Raw genomic sequence first — 16,494 nt, 5'->3', positions numbered from 1 at the left:
TTTCCAGAAAAGGGTGATATCCTTACATCACTTTCCAGGGCAATTCTTGTGCTAGGTTGACACAGCACCAGCAACTCAGATGGATGTGGAGAGAGAATCCTGTCTTTATGCAGGCTTCACTTCCCACTGACCTTATGCAGTAGGGGTTTAGTTTAGGCTTCGTAAAAACTGGTAATAGAATAACTTTAATTAATACTCGTGGTTATTTTCAGGGCTTAGTAATATCTGAAATATTCTTTTGCTCTGACTAGTGACTAAGGGGGGACTTAAGTTTTTACAGATGTGAGGTATAAAGCTATATAAACTAAATTCTATGTGGACTGTCTAGGGGGCTCAATCAGTTAAATATCTGCCTTCACCTCAGGTCATGATCTCAGGGTCCTGGGATTGAGTCCCGCTCCTCCCTTTTCTCCCTGCTTGTGTGCTCTCTCACTATCTCTCTCTCTTTCAAATAAATCAAGAAAATCTTTAAAAAACCCTAAATTCTATGTATTTAGCTTGTCCAAAGGAATAAAATAAGGATATGCAAGAAAAATTAATTTGTGTAGATCTCAGAGAACTCTGTGCCAGGTGATGTTTAATTATGTGTTGATGGAAATCATTGTGTTAGCCCTGAGTACTCATCTTGCTTATGGTAGAGTTTGATCCAAGCCATGTAAACAAAATTGGTTTTTCTAAATTGTTTTCCCTAGGTGATTTGTGCTTATCTGCCAGAAGTTACAAAACGGAATGATAAAAATTGTTTATCTGCCTGTCCGTCTGCACTCAGTTATATATCCCAGTGCTTCACACATTTCCGTTTGCCAGCAGGACTGCCTCTGTAGCTTTGTAATAAAAAATCTGGTAGGGGATTGTTGGCCCCAAAGATGGGCAAACACACAGGTGTACGTTACTTTCTTCTCAGAACATAGTGGCAGATAAGCACCTGCTCTGCACATAGGAGCTTCCATATAGAAAAGTCAGAAGGACTCAGGGGATCTGAAGACACTTCTCCAATGGCCTGCAACAGGATCAGCTTTTTTTCCCCAGTTAGAAAAACTTGGCGAAATCTATTCAGTAAGAAGAAGGATGGAACTAGGAGTGCCTAGGTGGCTCAGTCAGTTAAGCATCTGCCTTTGTCTCAGGTCATGATCCTGAGGTCCTGGGGTCAAGCCCAGTGTGGAGCTCCCTGCTCAGCAGGGAGCCTGCTTCCCCCTCTGTCCTCCTCACCCCTCCCCACTCGTGCTCTCTCTTGAGCATGTGCTCTCTTTCTTTCTCAAATAAATAAATAGAATATTAAAAAGAAAACAAAGGAAGGAACTATTATGTGCAACATGGTTGAAACTTAAAATCATTCTGCTGGAGTGAAAGAAGCCGCACCAAAAGAAAAAAAAAAGTACATGCTCTAGGATTCTATTGTTATAAGATTCTAGGGAATGCAAACTCCTTTGTAGGGACAGAAAGAAGATCTGCAGGTGCCAAAGAGTGTGAGGGGTGAGGAGAAGAGATAGGGGCAACAGGCAAATGGGTAGGGTTACAAAAGGACACTAGGAAACTTCTGGGGGGTGATGCATATATTCATTGTATTGATCATGGTGTTGGTTTCATGGATGTATACACATTGTCAACGTTTATCAGGTTGTGGGTGTATATATGTGTAGTGTAGTGTTTGTTATAGCATATGTATACCAAGAGAGACAAGTATTGTATTACTGGTGTAACAGCAATCAGTTATCACTTGCTATAGACAGCAGGTAAGTAGGAAAATAAAGGCAATTAAAATAGAACAATGAAAGAAAAGCCTACCTTGTCCTTTGTCATCTGGGGCATAAGGGAGGTTCTCGTGTTTCATAATTCTGTTCCCATGTGCTCTTTGATTCTTGAAATAGCTTCTTTTGATGGGTAGGAATTGCATTTTAATTTTTAAGAGAAGGAGTTTTGGAGTTGGGCTGACCTGGGTTTGGCCTAGTCTTTTGCTAGCTGTATGCCTTTTGGGCAAGACACTTGACCTTTCTAGTAATTTTTTTCCCTACCTGTGAAGTGGGCTGACAGAGGCAGAGTAAGTCCTCAATAAATGGGAAAAAAATTGTTATTATTATTTTTTTAATTCATTTCACATTCTGATTCCCACAAGGTTTAAAATGCAGATAGTCTTGGGTGAGAAAAGGCAGTGTTTTCAATTCATAGGAGGTAATGTTACCATGGAGAAATGGAATCACAAATGTTGCTTAAAGAAGAAGAGAAACATCATTACACAAAGCGAAGGGAGCACGGGCAGGAGCCTGTAGATAATTTGTTAGCTGCCCACTTTCCTGTTTCTCACCGTGGGCATCTAGCTACCAGGTAACCTCATCTGGTTTTCCCGTTTGTAATGACTTCTGCTTTTTGCAGGCATTGTTTTTACTTCATTACTTTTTCCCTTTGTTAGTTAATAACATCATTGTTTATGAGTGCCATGTTCATGATTGCTTGTTGAGAAATTCATTCTAGCATTTAGGCTGTAATAGTTTGTTTTTTCAGGTGTATGACTATTTGTCATTCCTCTGTAGAACAAAATGTTTTGACTTTCAGGATGTTTTGTTTACATTTATCTGATAGATCTTATTTAAGTTTTATTCGTTCTTCTAAATCTAATTTAAAAATTAATTTACATACTTATAGAAACAACAGTTGATTAGCTTATCCTAAACTGTCATATTCTTGATAAGTAAGTTTGCGGAATATATAGTAAAACTCTTTTTTCTTTAACTCTGAAAAGATACCGTTTTCACTTATAGAACTAGCAGAATCACTTGCTTTCCCATGATCTTGACCTAATTTTTTCCCTCTGCCAGGTGTTTGCAGGGATTTGACAAGTGATTGATTTGGTTTTAGAGGGTCCTGGAGCTGCACAAAGTGTTTTTCATATTGGAAAAGACATGCCCAGTTTTTCACAAGTTTTAAGATTTATTGCCTCCCCCTAACATGTTGCAAATGAGTTTGTTTACTATTTATTTTACTCAGAATGTCGTAATTGTTGTCATTAGCCAAAGGGCAGGCTTGATCTAAGGAAGGATAGAGTGTCTTTTAACACGGTCTCTTTTTCTTTGGTATCTTTGCAGGACTGGACATTAGATGGGTAGATTGCTACTTTCCTTTTACTCATCCTTCCTACGAGATGGAGATTAACTTCCATGGAGAATGGCTAGAAGTTCTTGGCTGTGGAGTGATGGAACAGCAACTGGTAAATTCAGGTAAAAAGGAATCCAACATTTTATTTATAGGCTTTCTTAAAAAAGACTTTCTTTTCCTTGAAGTTCATTTCCATACTCATTTTCCTGTGTATATACCCCTACAGGGGCAGCCTCATCATCTTTCTCTCCTGTTGCCCTGCCGACTTATCCCTGACACTTAACTCTGGAAGGACTTAATTTCTCACATCTAATTTTGCAAAGATTTCTTTTTGGGGGGCATCTTCCTTGTTAACATTTAGGTGTTTGACTTCTACTTTATAATTTTATATTTCTTGATAATGTTGCTTTGCAACTGCCCATAGGCATTTGATGCAAATCACATGAGTGCAGTTTGTCTTGCAAATTATTTAAGAACCAGACCAATGTATAATCCTTTTTGTTCTTATTTCATTTATAACAGTGCCCAAAATTCAAGATTTTTCCAAAAATATGACAAAAAAATATAAAAATACTCAGACCTGCAATGTTTAGTTGTTTGCTGCCCTCAGTGTTGGCAGTACCACCTGACTGAGGTAAAGTGGGAAAATGAGGCCTCTCATTAAATCCTACCTGTATCTGCAGGTACTTGAGAAAGATCTCTACAGCTCTTCTCTGCAGGACCGTTGCTTAATAAAAATGAGTATTTCTAAACTTAACCTCAGAGCGGTTTTTTCTTTTTTTTTTTCAAATCACTATCTGAATGTAATTAAAAAATATTTTTTTTTCAGAGTATAAACCCTCCTTGGGAAGTCAGTGGGGTTGAGGGTGTGAGCAGGAGCTCTCTGTGTGAGCTGTAAGCAGAGGGGAACTGATGTGGGTCCCACTGCACCCCTCCCCCCTTCCTATAGTAGGATGTTTGCTCTGTGGACTTGGAGGGCAGTGGCTGTAGTTCAGGCTTCGTCACAGGGCCTCGGGCATCAGAATGGAGAAGAGCGGGCCCTCTTGGTGACTAAGACATGTGGAGAGATCACCGCTAAGGTCAGGTGGTTAGATATTAAGGGTGGAGTGAGACAGAAGAGATAAGATGGCCAGGAAGTCCAAGATTTGTGATGTCCCGCCTGGGAAACTGGAGGCCTGGCTTTCCCTTCTTACCCATAGGTAACCTCTGTCTGCAGGGCCTGGACTCAGCACACACATTCCTCTCCATTCTGCCAAGGAAAGCGTTGGCGGGGGGGGATGCCTAGCACAGTGCCAATGCTGCTTGGATGCTTTTCAAATATTTGAAGGACCGACCTACAGAAGAGGGACAGAGAGGTCTCATTGTTAAGGGCTGTGAATAAAAGTTGTAGGTTTGGGTTCGAGTGTCTGTCTTAGGTTTTCTGTCAGTTGACAACTGTGTGTCTTTGGGCAAGTGCGCCTTAACCTCTCCAAGTCTTAGTTTTCGCATAGTTAAAATGGATGCAATGAAACATCCCTCAAAGTTTCACTATGAGGTTAATCGAGGTGACACATGTAACATGCTCATTTAACCACAGGGTCTGGCACATAGTAAATCTAGACTAAAATTAATTGCTGGTTTTTTTTCCCCCAAGTCATTAGAGCCATTTATCAACCGAGAGTCCTCCTTAAAAAGGAAGTATTTAAACAGAGGCTGTCCTGCCTATCCCAGAAATGATTTCTAATTAATTGGAACTTGATTACTTCTTTGATCTCAGTTATCTTCGTATCCATGATTCTAGTTTGAGTGGTTTAGGAAGGAAAAAGAAAATTAACTGTAAGAGACAACAGGAAAATCAGCCTAAAAGGTGTATACACATCTTAGTAGGAAATACAAAATATTGGGAGCAAATATGTAAGATTTAATCTCTCCTTGAGTAGGAGCTAGCTTCAAATACTTCTGTGAGGGAACCCCTGGGTGGCTCAGTGGTTTAGCACCTGCCTTCAGCCCAGGGCGTGACCCCAGGTCCTGGGATCAAGTCCCACATCAGGCTCCCTGCTTGGAGCCTGCTTCTCCCTCTGCCTGTGTCTCTGCCCCTCTCTCTTGTGTCTCTCATGAATAAATAAATAAAGTCTTTGAAACAAAACCACACAAATACTTCTGTGGTGTTTTTTTGTTTGTTTTGTTTCTTAGAAGATTTGAAGAAATCCCAGGCTCCCCTCTCTGGAGCCCTTGCCCCTGGGAGTGTGTGTTGTGAAGGATGGGAACTGAGAAAGCCTGTTAGGGGATGATCAGCTCACATGTCAGTTGTCACTAGGAATTGTGCTTCCTTGTCTCTCTTCCAATATCCTTGATGGGTCTTTATGAGGTTTATTCAGATAGTAATTGGCCGAATATAGTTATCTAAAACAGGTCTCCAAGTCATTATTGCACATTAATGAGACTGCTGTTCTACAATTAGATCAGCCATGTCAGGTATCCTTGAAGGAAATGACAAAGTGAAAGAAAAAGAAATTATACAAAACCAAACCAGGACATCTAAGATGCAAATATGTTAGGTTCACAGTTGCGGTAGAATATGCTGTAAGTTGGTGGGAAATTGTACGGATAAAATTTAAATATCTTGCAAGAGAAGGAGACAAGAAAAGGGAGAAGAGATGATTTTATAAAGAAATTTTGTGTGGGCTTTGCTATTTGAACTTGAAGTTATTGTGACAAAGTTCTGCTCCGTGTTCTCAGACTCGGATGTGTTTTGACATCTGGCGTTAAATTTTAAACTGTGTGCCTGACAGTCACTAACCACAGGCATTATTTGTAAGAACAGCTAATTTTCTGTTTTCTGAGTTCCCGTGGCCTGGAGAAAGGCAGACTGTGCACACGTCATCCCTCTAGTTCTGTTTGCCATTCCTACTATCTCTCCTCTGATATTTCCTTCCCTCTCCTCTCCTCCTCCCCTCCCCTCCCCTCCCCTGCCATGTAAAATAGAACTCCCAGGGGAACCTGCTTGGCTCAGTGAGTTATAAGTCTGACTCTTGCTCTCAGCTCAGGTCTTGATCTCAGGGTCGTGAGTTCAAGCCCAGTTTTGGACTCCATGCTGGGTGTGAAACCTACTTAAAAAAAATAATAGAACTTCCAAAAAAATACTGAAATTGATGGTTGTAAATCTCCTTCTTTACCGGTCTCATAGAGGTGCCAGTAAATGCTGAATTAACTGAAACCAAAGAAACTGGGATGGGACGGTGATAACTTGCTGCCACACGTGGCAGCCCTTCCTCTGAAAGGCAACCCTTCTGCACTGAATGAAAGCTTTGGAGACTTTCTTTCCTTTAGCCTTGAGAACAAAGCTCCAATGTTAGGCACTGCTGTTAATGCCATTCACAGAGCCCCAGAAAGGGACCATGCTATGCTACCCAGATAGTAAACTGTGTGATTTTGAAGTGTCTAGAAATCCCTTTCAAAGCAATGATTATGTCTAACATAGAATGAAGAATTTGAAACCAAATGAAACAAACAACAGCAAACAGAGCTTTCTTTGTTCTGTTTTATTTGTTACCCCCAGAGAAGGACGAGGCCATCATGTATGGTATCTCCTTTGATAGAAGGCATTTAATTAAGAGTGATTTTAGATTGCTAATATGAATAGTCTGTGAAAACACTTTATTACACTTTTAAGTTGACTTTGGCATAGACATAGGTTTTTGGTTTCTTTTTCCTGGAATAAGATAAGGCTCTTCCACATGGCTTATTGAATTTTACTTTATATTTTCTTCTTTAATTTATAGTGTATTCACCTCTGCTTTCAGACTTCTTAGATTTAGTAATTGCAATGTGGGTGGTGACTGCTGTCATGATGATTTGATTGGTTTTTCCTTGAGATGTTTTGAGGGCAGTACTGAGTCACATCCCTGAATACTACACCCTTATTTCCCGTTGGGCTGACTCAGGCTGCTAATGTCTTTTCAGGTAATATATGGAGCACAAACATCTAAAACCGTCGCCAGGGGTGACTGTAGGCCATGATCGTGCCAGAAAGGAATTTACCATTTATTGAGCCCCTATGAAATTTAGAAGATTGTACATAGGCCAGGGAATAGAAAAAGCCCTGTAGTGGAAAATAACTTAAAAAATGGAATCTCTTCCCTTACCTTTTGTTAAAATTGAAAAGTGGGCTCTTCTTTTGGGAAAACCTTGTAAATATGTACATGAACAGTGTCCACTTTTAACAATCTTTCTTTGTCGTTACTGGTTTTTTTTTTTTCCACTGACAGTCTTTTTATTTATTTATTTATGATAGTCACAGAGAGAGAAAGAGAGAGAGGCAGAGACATAGGCAGAGGGAGAAGCAGGCTCCATGCACCGAGAGCCTGATGTGGGATTCGATCCCGGGTCTCCAGGATCGTGCCCTGGGCCAAAGGCAGGCGCCAAACCGCTGCGCCACCCAGGGATCCCCTCGTTACTGGTTTTTTATCTGTCATATTTTTCTTGAATTCCTTCTAAGGCTGTAGAGAAGCAAAATAAGCAATGTTTGGCTTTGGGAATAGCATAGTGCACACAGACTTACAAACAAGTGTTTACAATACCATGTGCTAAGTATTTGGAACAGAGGTACAGCAGGCAAAATGGGGAAGAAGAAGAGACTGGGGAAGATTTTGCCAAGGCCTTGTTCTAGTTACTACATTCAGGAGTGAAAACCTGTTTCCAGTCTGTTACTGTCATTGGTAGTCAGTCTCTCCAGTCTATACGCACACTTGTGACATTAGTGTTATTAATCTAAGTTGGTGACCTTTTAGATGGCATCAACCAAGATGTGTCCCTAATATAAGCAGACTTGCCGTTCATCTGCTTAGCATCTTTTGTGGATAAGGCATTGTGCTAGCCAAAGAGGAGGACACAAAAACCATAAGATGTGACATCTCCCTGTAAAACATTGAGTGTAGTGTGGAAGATAAGACTATATATTTAGAGCATGGTAACGTAAGTGCCATTTGCGAGATGGAACTCTGGAGTTAGGAAGAGGGAACAATGTCCATCAGTTGGATCAGTAGAGGTGTCGGAAAGGAGGTGGCATTTGAACTTGGCCTTAAACAGTCGTTCTCAGTATGTGGCTGGTAATCACCTGGAGAGTCTATTTAAAATATCTTTTTTCTGTAGGTCTGGGATAAGGACTGAGATGTACATTTTAAACAAACACCCTAAGAAATTGTTGTAAATGATCAGACCATGCTTTGAAAACTGTCTGTAGGTTGAATATTTTCCCCAATTTTATTGGGGTATAGTAGAAGTATAATGAACTATGAACATTTAAGCTACAAAGTTTGATCCATTTTTGACTTATGTATAGACCCATAAAACCATCACCACAATCAGGATAATAAACATTTCCATCACCAACCAAAGTTACTTTGTGCCTTTTTGGTAATCTGTCTTTCCCTCTACCCTATCGTTAGGCAACCACTGATCTACCTCTGTCATTATAGGTTAGTGTGGATTTTCCAGAGTGTTATATAAGTGGAATCATACAATATGTATTCTTTATTGAGCATATTGAGCCTCTTTCCCTGAGCATAATGATTATGAGATTAATCTGTGTTGTGTGTATTGATCAGTGTATGCATCATTCATTCCTTTTTGTTTTGAGTATTGTTTCATTGTATGGATATACCCCAATTTGATTATCTATTCACTTGCTGATGGACATTTAGGTTGTTCCCAGTTTTGACTATTATAAATAAAGCTGCTGTGAATATTTGTATAAAAGTCTTGGTGTACCTATATGTTTCCATCTCCTTTGAGAAGAAACCTAGCAGTAGAATGTTCTATAAATGTCAAATAGATCAATGTAATTGAATAGTGTTCAGCTCTTTTATGTTTACTGATTTTTTTGTTTTGTTTTGTTTTGGTCTTAGTGTTCTATCAATTTCCCAGAAAAGAAGGTTAAAATTTTCTGCTTTGATTATGGATTTGTATATTTGCTCTTTTATCCTATCAGTTTTTCTTCATGTGTTTTGAAGCTATATCATTATATGTATATGCTTTTATAACTCATGTCTTCTGCATGAATTGCCCCTTTTATCATTATGAAATATCATCTTTATATTTGGTATTAATGTTTTTCTTGAAGTCTGTTTTATTTATGTTAAAATATGCGTTCTAGCTTACCCCGTATTCTCAGTCACTTTTATGTCATTATAGTACATGTATTATGTCTACATACATCGGACACCTCACCAGTCAGTGTTAGACTTTCTGCTTTAAAAAAGTCATACGCATTTTAAAGAACTTAAGAGACTATCATTTTCTAATCTATTTACCTAGCTATTTACAATCTCTCTTGCTCTTCCTTCATTCCTGAAGATGCATGTTTCCTTCTGGTATTTTTCCCCTTTGGTATGAAAAACTTCTCTTAGCATGTCTTATTGAATGTGTGTGTAGGTGATGAATTTCTTAGTTCTCCTTTATTTGAGAAGTTCTTTATTTACCCCTTATCATAAAGGATATATTTATGGAGAATAGAATTCTGGATTGACAGATCTTTTTCCTCAATAATTTAAAAGTGTTCCACTGTCATTTGCCTCTACAATTTCTGCAGAGAAATGTAGAATTATTTCAATCTGTATTCACCTGTATATGAAGTATTGTCTTTCTTTAGCTACTTTCAAGATTTTTTTTTTTTTTTTTTTTTTACCTTTGGTTTTCAGTAGCATAATTTTGACGCATCTAAGTGTGGCTTTCTTGGAACTCACGTGTTTCAGGTTCACTGAGCTTAAATGAATTTATGTTTATGAATATGTTATGTTTATGAATTTATGTTTCTCACTTATTTTGAGAAGTTTCTGGTCATTTCTTCTTCAGATAACTTTTCTGTCTCAACCTCTTCCTCCTCCCCTTCTAGAACTCAAATTTATACCCATTTTAGATATTTTGATTTTATCCCAGGAGATCCAAAGACTCTGCTAACTTTTTTCTAGCTTTTGCTGTTTGTCATACTAGATAATTTCTGTTGATCCGTGTTCGTGTTCCTATATCACTTCTACTCAGCTGCCTTGGGCATCAAGTAGATTTTTTATTTTACATTATTATTATTTTTTAGTTTTAAACCTTTTAATTGTTTTTTAAGTTTACTTATTGGTTCCTATTTCTCTGCTGAGAATTCCTCTATTTTCATTCCTATCAGTTGTGTTTTTCTTTAACTCATGAAACATAGTTAGAATAATTGCTTTAAAATATCTGACAGTTTCAACATCTGGGTCACAAAAAAAAAATGAATTGTTTAGAATAGATTACATTTTCCTGGTTCTTTGTCAAGTAACTGGATTGTATGCTGCACCTTATGAATGGCAAATTGTGTATACTCTGTCCTGTTTTAATCCTGTGGTAACTGTGGATATTTTATTTTATTAGATGGTCACCTTGTGAGGTTTGGGCCTTAGTTCTGACTTGCTTCCTGTGGGCAGTGATTCAAATATCAGTGTAAGTCTTAGTTCTGCTGATCTGTGTCCTTTCTGCACCCGGGTACCTTAGGGGTTAGTCTGGAACTTGTTGAATGGTTCAAATCTGAGTTAAATTTTCTTAGCTTTTGCTATGCTGGCTTGAGTCTGTGCTGTGCCTGTGTAGTCCAGGGGCTAGGCTGATACTTGTGTGGGTAGAATTAAGGCGTCCCCTTCTGGGCTCTCTCCACTCCAGCTCACAGAAGCTCTTTCCCTGCAAATAGGAAGACGGGTTTCTCTTTGAGTCTCAGCTGCCCCTGATGCTGCACAGCTCTGCAACTGGGGCCCATCTTTGGGGCAAAAACAAGGTGGAAACAGACATGAAATTTGTCCTATGTAGGTCATTTCTCCAAGTTTTGACTGATTTTCTTTCTTTCTTTCTTTCTTTCTTTCTTTCTTTCTTTCTTTCTTTCTTTCTTTCTTTCTTTCTTTCTTTCTTTCTTTCTTTCTTTCTTTCTTTCTTTCTTTCTTCTTTCTCTTTTCTTTTCTTTTCTTTCTTTTCTTTCTTTTTTTTAAGATTTTATTTATTTATTCATGAGAGACACAGAGAGAGAGGCAGAGACATAGGCAGAAAGAGAAGCAGGCTCCATGCAGGGAGCCTGACATGGGACTTGATCCCAGGTCTCCAGGACCACACCCTGGGCTGAAGGTGGCGCTAAACCGCTGAGCCACCCGTGCTCCCCAAATTTTGACTTTGAATCAAAATTTGTCTTGTTTATTTTTCATAGTGCTCTATTAGTTGTGTATGGGTGTGTGTACTTGTTCAGGGATTTAAGTTGTAATCAAGGTGAGTCATAGAGAACTCATACCTGTAATGGGACCAAACTCTAGTTTGGATTGTGAAGACAACCCAGGTAAAAGGGTAAATTGTGTGACGTAACCATGTGGTGCCAAAAAAGTGTGGGTGTATTGGCTACACTTGTATATTTAATCCATCGAGTTTATTTACTTTTTCTTTTTTAAGATTTTATTTATTTATTCATGAGAAACCCAGAGAGAGGGGCAGAGACACAGGCAGAGGGAGAAGCAGGCTCCATGCAGGGAGCCCGATGTGGGACTCAATCCCAGGATCCCGGGACCACACCCCTGAGCCGAAGAGCGATGCTCAACCACTGAGCCACCGGGCCTGCCCTATTTACTTTTTTAAAAGATTTTATTTGTTTATTTATTGGAGAGAGAGATAGTGCGGGAGAGATAGTGGGGAGAAGGAGGGCCAGAAGGAGTGGGAAAGGGAAAGACTCTGAAGCAAACTCCCTGCTGAGCATGGAGTCTGATGTGGGGCTATATCTCTGGAATTTGAGATCATGATCTAAGGTGAAACCAAGAATCAGTTGCATCACCAAATGAGCTATCCAGTGCCCCTAATCCATTGACTTTGTTAATCAAAATTAAGCAGTGAATTTTTGAAGTAAAAACAACCAACTGAGACTAAGATCTGGAAAACTCTGGCTCCTTCCCCTTTCCCTCCTTAATCCTTCTCCCTCCCTCTCTCCCTCCCTAGCCTTTCTCCCTCCCTCCCTCCCTCTCTCCCTCCCTAGTCCTTCTTCCTCCCTTCCTGCCTCCCTCTCTCCCTCCCTAGTCCTTCTTCCTCCCTCTCTCCCTCCCTAGTCCTTCTCCCTCCCTCCCTGCCTCCCTCTCTGCTTCCCTAGTCCTTCTCCCTCCCTCTCTCCCTCCTTAGTCCTCTCCCTCCCTCCCTCCCTGCCTCCCCTTCATCCTCCTCACTTGCCTCCCTTCCTGTAAGTCAGTCCTGGCCCTGTTAGTGCCCTTTCAGAAGAGCAAACAAAGATGTATCAGCCCCAAGTGTACGTGTTGCTTTGTAGTTCCTCTCAGTGACATATTTTCAAGCTGTCAGAGTTGCAATGTCTGTTCAAATATTTACTTAGCCTTTGTCCTTTATCCCTTTTTCAAAATGAGTAAGATGGTGAGATTTTTTTTCCCCTGACCGAAAGCAGTCTGTAATCACTGAAAAAAATTAAGAAAATAAAAGTATAAAAAAAATGAAAGCAATTCCATTGTTACCTAGGTAAAACTTTAAAAATATGCATATATATAACTATTTATACTTATAAATAGTATAGTATTTATAGTATACTTACATATAGTATATAAGTATATATGAGTATATAGTATACTTATAAATAGTATAGTATTTCTATAATATTTACATACTATACCCATGTGTAAATATCATACATAGTTCAGAAAAATAGAATTATTCTTTGAATTTTTTTTGTACTCTGCCTTTTCACCACAAATTGACCATGAGCATTTTTTCGTATTGCCAGGTATCTACCTGTATCATCACTGTTAATGGTTGCATGGCTACTGTGGATGGGTCTTTTTGGCCATTTATGTATTGATATGTTGTGGACAATAAACAGTCTTTATACATGTGTCCTTGCATACTTGCCTTAGTATTTCTCCAGTTTTAAATTTGTAGAACTGCAATTACCGGCTTTTCCTTCTCCAGGGTTTCTGATGGTATTGCTAGATACACACTGGAAAAAAAAAAAAGCATCTGTTGTATTTGAAAGTACCTCTGTTCCCACACACTTACCACCACGAAATACTACCAGTGTCTTTGCTCTTTGCATGTAAGAGGGGAAAATGTCGTGCCGGTTGTTTTATTTCTTTTTCTCTGGGTGTGAAAGTACTTTAACGTGTTTCCAGAAGTTATGGGGCTCAGTGTGTTTTCTCATAGCGCTTGAACGGATGCCAGGAAACCTACTACCTCCTTTCTGTTCTCCCATCTCAAGTTCTATCTTTATTCGCTTATTCACCTCATTGTGTCCTTAACACGGACACTTCCTATTTAACTGAGAATGTCTAAGCTACCTTAAGTGAGCTCTCAGTTTCCCTCTTGTCCATCACAGCACTTCCTGCACTTTCTCAGTTCCTCTTCTTGACCAAGGCTGGGCGGCTTTGGCTGTGGATTCTGTGCCCATAGCCCCTTGGGAATCCGACTGCATCACTGTCCTCAGTTGTCCAGCTACTCTTTTCTCTTCTAGTCCTTCATTTTTAAAAATTTGTTTGTTTAAATAAATTATTTAGTTGAAATTCACATAACACCAAATTAATATTTTAAAGTGAACAGTTCAGTGACATTTTACGTACACCGTGTTGCCCAATCACTGCCTTTGCCTCGTTCTCTGGGATTTCCCTTACTCCAAAGGAAACCCTCTTACCTACTAAGCAGTGTCTCCCCCCCTTCTCTGACCCACGCCCCTCGCAACCACAATCATTATTCTGTGTCTAGATTTATTTATTATGATTTCAGATAAATGGAGTCATACAATATGTGATTTTTTTGTGTCTGACTTCTTTTACTTAGCACAGTGTCTTGGAGATATATCCACAGGGTACCATGTATCAGTACTATGGTCCTTTTTATGGATGAATAATATTCTCTCCATATATACCACTGTTTTTTATGCATTCATCCACTGATGGGCATTTGGGTTATTTCCACTTTTGGTCTATTGTGTATAATACTGCTATGAACATGTATGTACATTTGTTTGAGTCATTATTTTCAGCTTATTTGAGTATATAACTAGAAATGGAATTGCTGGGTCATATAGTAATTCTATATTTAACCTTTTGAGGAAGTACCAACTTGTTTTCCACAATGGCTAAACCATTTTACATTCCTACCAGCAATATATGAGGATTCAATTTTTCCACTTCCTTGCCAATGCTTGTTATTTTCTGTTTGCCTGGTATTGTATTGTTTTGTTTAATAGGCATCATAGTAGGTATGAAGCAGTACTTCATTGCGGTTTTGATTTTTGCTTCCCTAATGACCAATAATGTTAAACCATCTTTTCATATACTGTTTGTATATCTTTTTTAGAGAAGTGTCTACTTAAGTTCTTTGCTCATTTAAAAAATTGGATTGTCTTTTTTGTTGCAGAATTGTATATATATATATATATATATATATATATATATATATATATATATATATATATATTCTGGATACTAGACCTTTATCAGATATATGATTTGTAAATATTTTCTCCAATTCGGTAGGTTGTCTTATTTCTTGATAATATCGTTTGAAGCATAAACGTTTTAGATTTTAATGAAGTCTATTTATCTGTTCTTTTTCTTTTGCACCTGCTTTTGGCATCATAGCTAAGACTCTATTGTCAAACCTAAGGTCAAGGAGATTTACCCGTATGTTTTCTTCTAAGAGTTTTGTGGTTTGGGCTTTTCTCTTTAGGGTATTGATCCATTTTGTGTTAATTTTTGTATATGATGTGAAGTAGAGGTCCAACTTTATTCTTTTGCAGAACAACTGGACATCCAGTTGTTCCAGCACCATTTGTTGAAGAAACTATTCCTTCCCCATTGAAAGCTCTTGGGAGCTCTGTCAAAAATCAGTTGAACAGAGATGTATGTGTTTATTTCTGAACTCTCAGTTCTATTCTGTTATCCTATATTTCTGTCCTCATACCACACTGTTTTGAATCCTGTAGCTTTGTGGTAAGTTTTTAGAATTGGAAAGTGATGCTTCCAACTGAGTTCTTCATCTATTAATTCTTTACTATAAGCATACTGAAGTCTTTCTAATTTTTTTTAAAAGTTACTTTTTTTTTAAATTTTTTTCATTGACATACTTTATCATTATACTTTGCCCATTTCTCTGTCTATATCTTTCTATCTGTACTCCAGTCCTTTATTTTTATCTATTAGTCCATTATCCACAAGCTCGTTTGGTAGAGGATATTATACAGTGGAACACCCTATGTATCCCTTTCCCTTTTTGTTAGTATCTTCCCTCTTTCCCTTCCTCCTGTGAGCAATCACTCTTTTGAATTTTGTGTTATTACTTTGTTTTTCATTATAGATTTATTATGTACATTGTACAAACAGGTTAACTTCCACTGGTTTTTATAGTTTTACAAATGGAATCATGCCATCCCTTTTATGATTTTACTTTTTCATGTACCATTGTGAAGTTCATCTATGTTGTTATATGTAGAGTTTGAGTTTAGTCATTTTTTTTTTCACTACTTAAAATCCATTGGATGGGATCCCTGGGTGGCGCAGCGGTTTGGCTCCTGCCTTTGGCCCAGGGCGCGATCCTGGAGACCCGGGATCGAATCCCACATCAGGCTCCTGGTGCATGGAGCCTGCTTCTCCCTCTTGCCTGTGTCTCTGCCTCTCTCTCTCTCTCTCTCTGTGACTATCATAAATAAATAAAAAAAAATAAAAATAAATCCATTGGATGAATAGTTTATTCATCTATTTAACGGATTATTTCCAGTTTGTTTTTTTTTTTTTTTTTGTGTGTGTGTGTGTGTGTGTGATCACAAATGCTATTGCTGAACTATATCCTATATGTCTAGGTGTAAGAGTTTCTCTAAGGTATATTTTATTTGGCAGTGGATTTACCAAGTTAGTACTTACGAACATCTATGGCTTGGCCATCACAAGATTGTTTCCCAGAGCAGTTGGGCCAATTTATACTGCTTTGGGCCTTTGTGTGAAAGTTCTTGTTGCTCTGTATCCTCTTTAACACTTGACCTTGCTCAAGTTATTTTGCTGGTCTGTTGGGTTTTAAATAGTATCTCACTATCATTTTGTTTGCACTTAACCTTATTACTTTAAGGTTGAATACGTTTTTTATATATTTATTTGATGCTTAATAGTTTTTCTTTTGTTCATTTTGGGATGGGGCTGATTTTTCTGCTTGTCTTTTTTTTTTAATCGGTTGGTAGGAATTCTTTATTTTGAATGCTAATCATTTGTTATTTTTATGTATTAACAATTGTATTCTCTAGGTGTCTTTTCTTTCTTACTTTTCAGTTACTCTTTCATAAATGGAATCTATATATTTCTTACTTGAGAAACTTTAGGTTTCTTTATATAACATCATTCTCCAAAAAAATCACTTCATCAGGGAATGTGAGTGGGTGTAAGCTGACAGATT

At 38.3% G+C, this 16,494-nt stretch overlaps 1 protein-coding gene across 6 annotated transcripts in view; it reads left to right on the top strand.

Moving 5' to 3' along the window:
- Window positions 1-16,494, top strand: part of FARS2 (phenylalanyl-tRNA synthetase 2, mitochondrial) — a 526,347-nt gene that overhangs the window by 206,312 nt on the left and 303,541 nt on the right. For all 6 annotated transcript variants that reach the window (XM_055322558.1, XM_055322563.1, XM_055322559.1 and 3 more), the window contains one exon: window positions 3,081-3,212. In XM_055322558.1, the coding sequence (XP_055178533.1) occupies window positions 3,081-3,212 (132 nt within the window). The remainder of the gene's footprint in view (window positions 1-3,080; window positions 3,213-16,494) is intronic.

This window comes from Nyctereutes procyonoides, unplaced genomic scaffold (assembly GCF_905146905.1).
Source record: "Nyctereutes procyonoides isolate TBG_1078 unplaced genomic scaffold, NYPRO_anot_genome, whole genome shotgun sequence".
NCBI classification, from domain to species: domain Eukaryota; kingdom Metazoa; phylum Chordata; class Mammalia; order Carnivora; family Canidae; genus Nyctereutes; species Nyctereutes procyonoides.
This window is presented reverse-complemented; position numbering and strand designations above follow the sequence as displayed.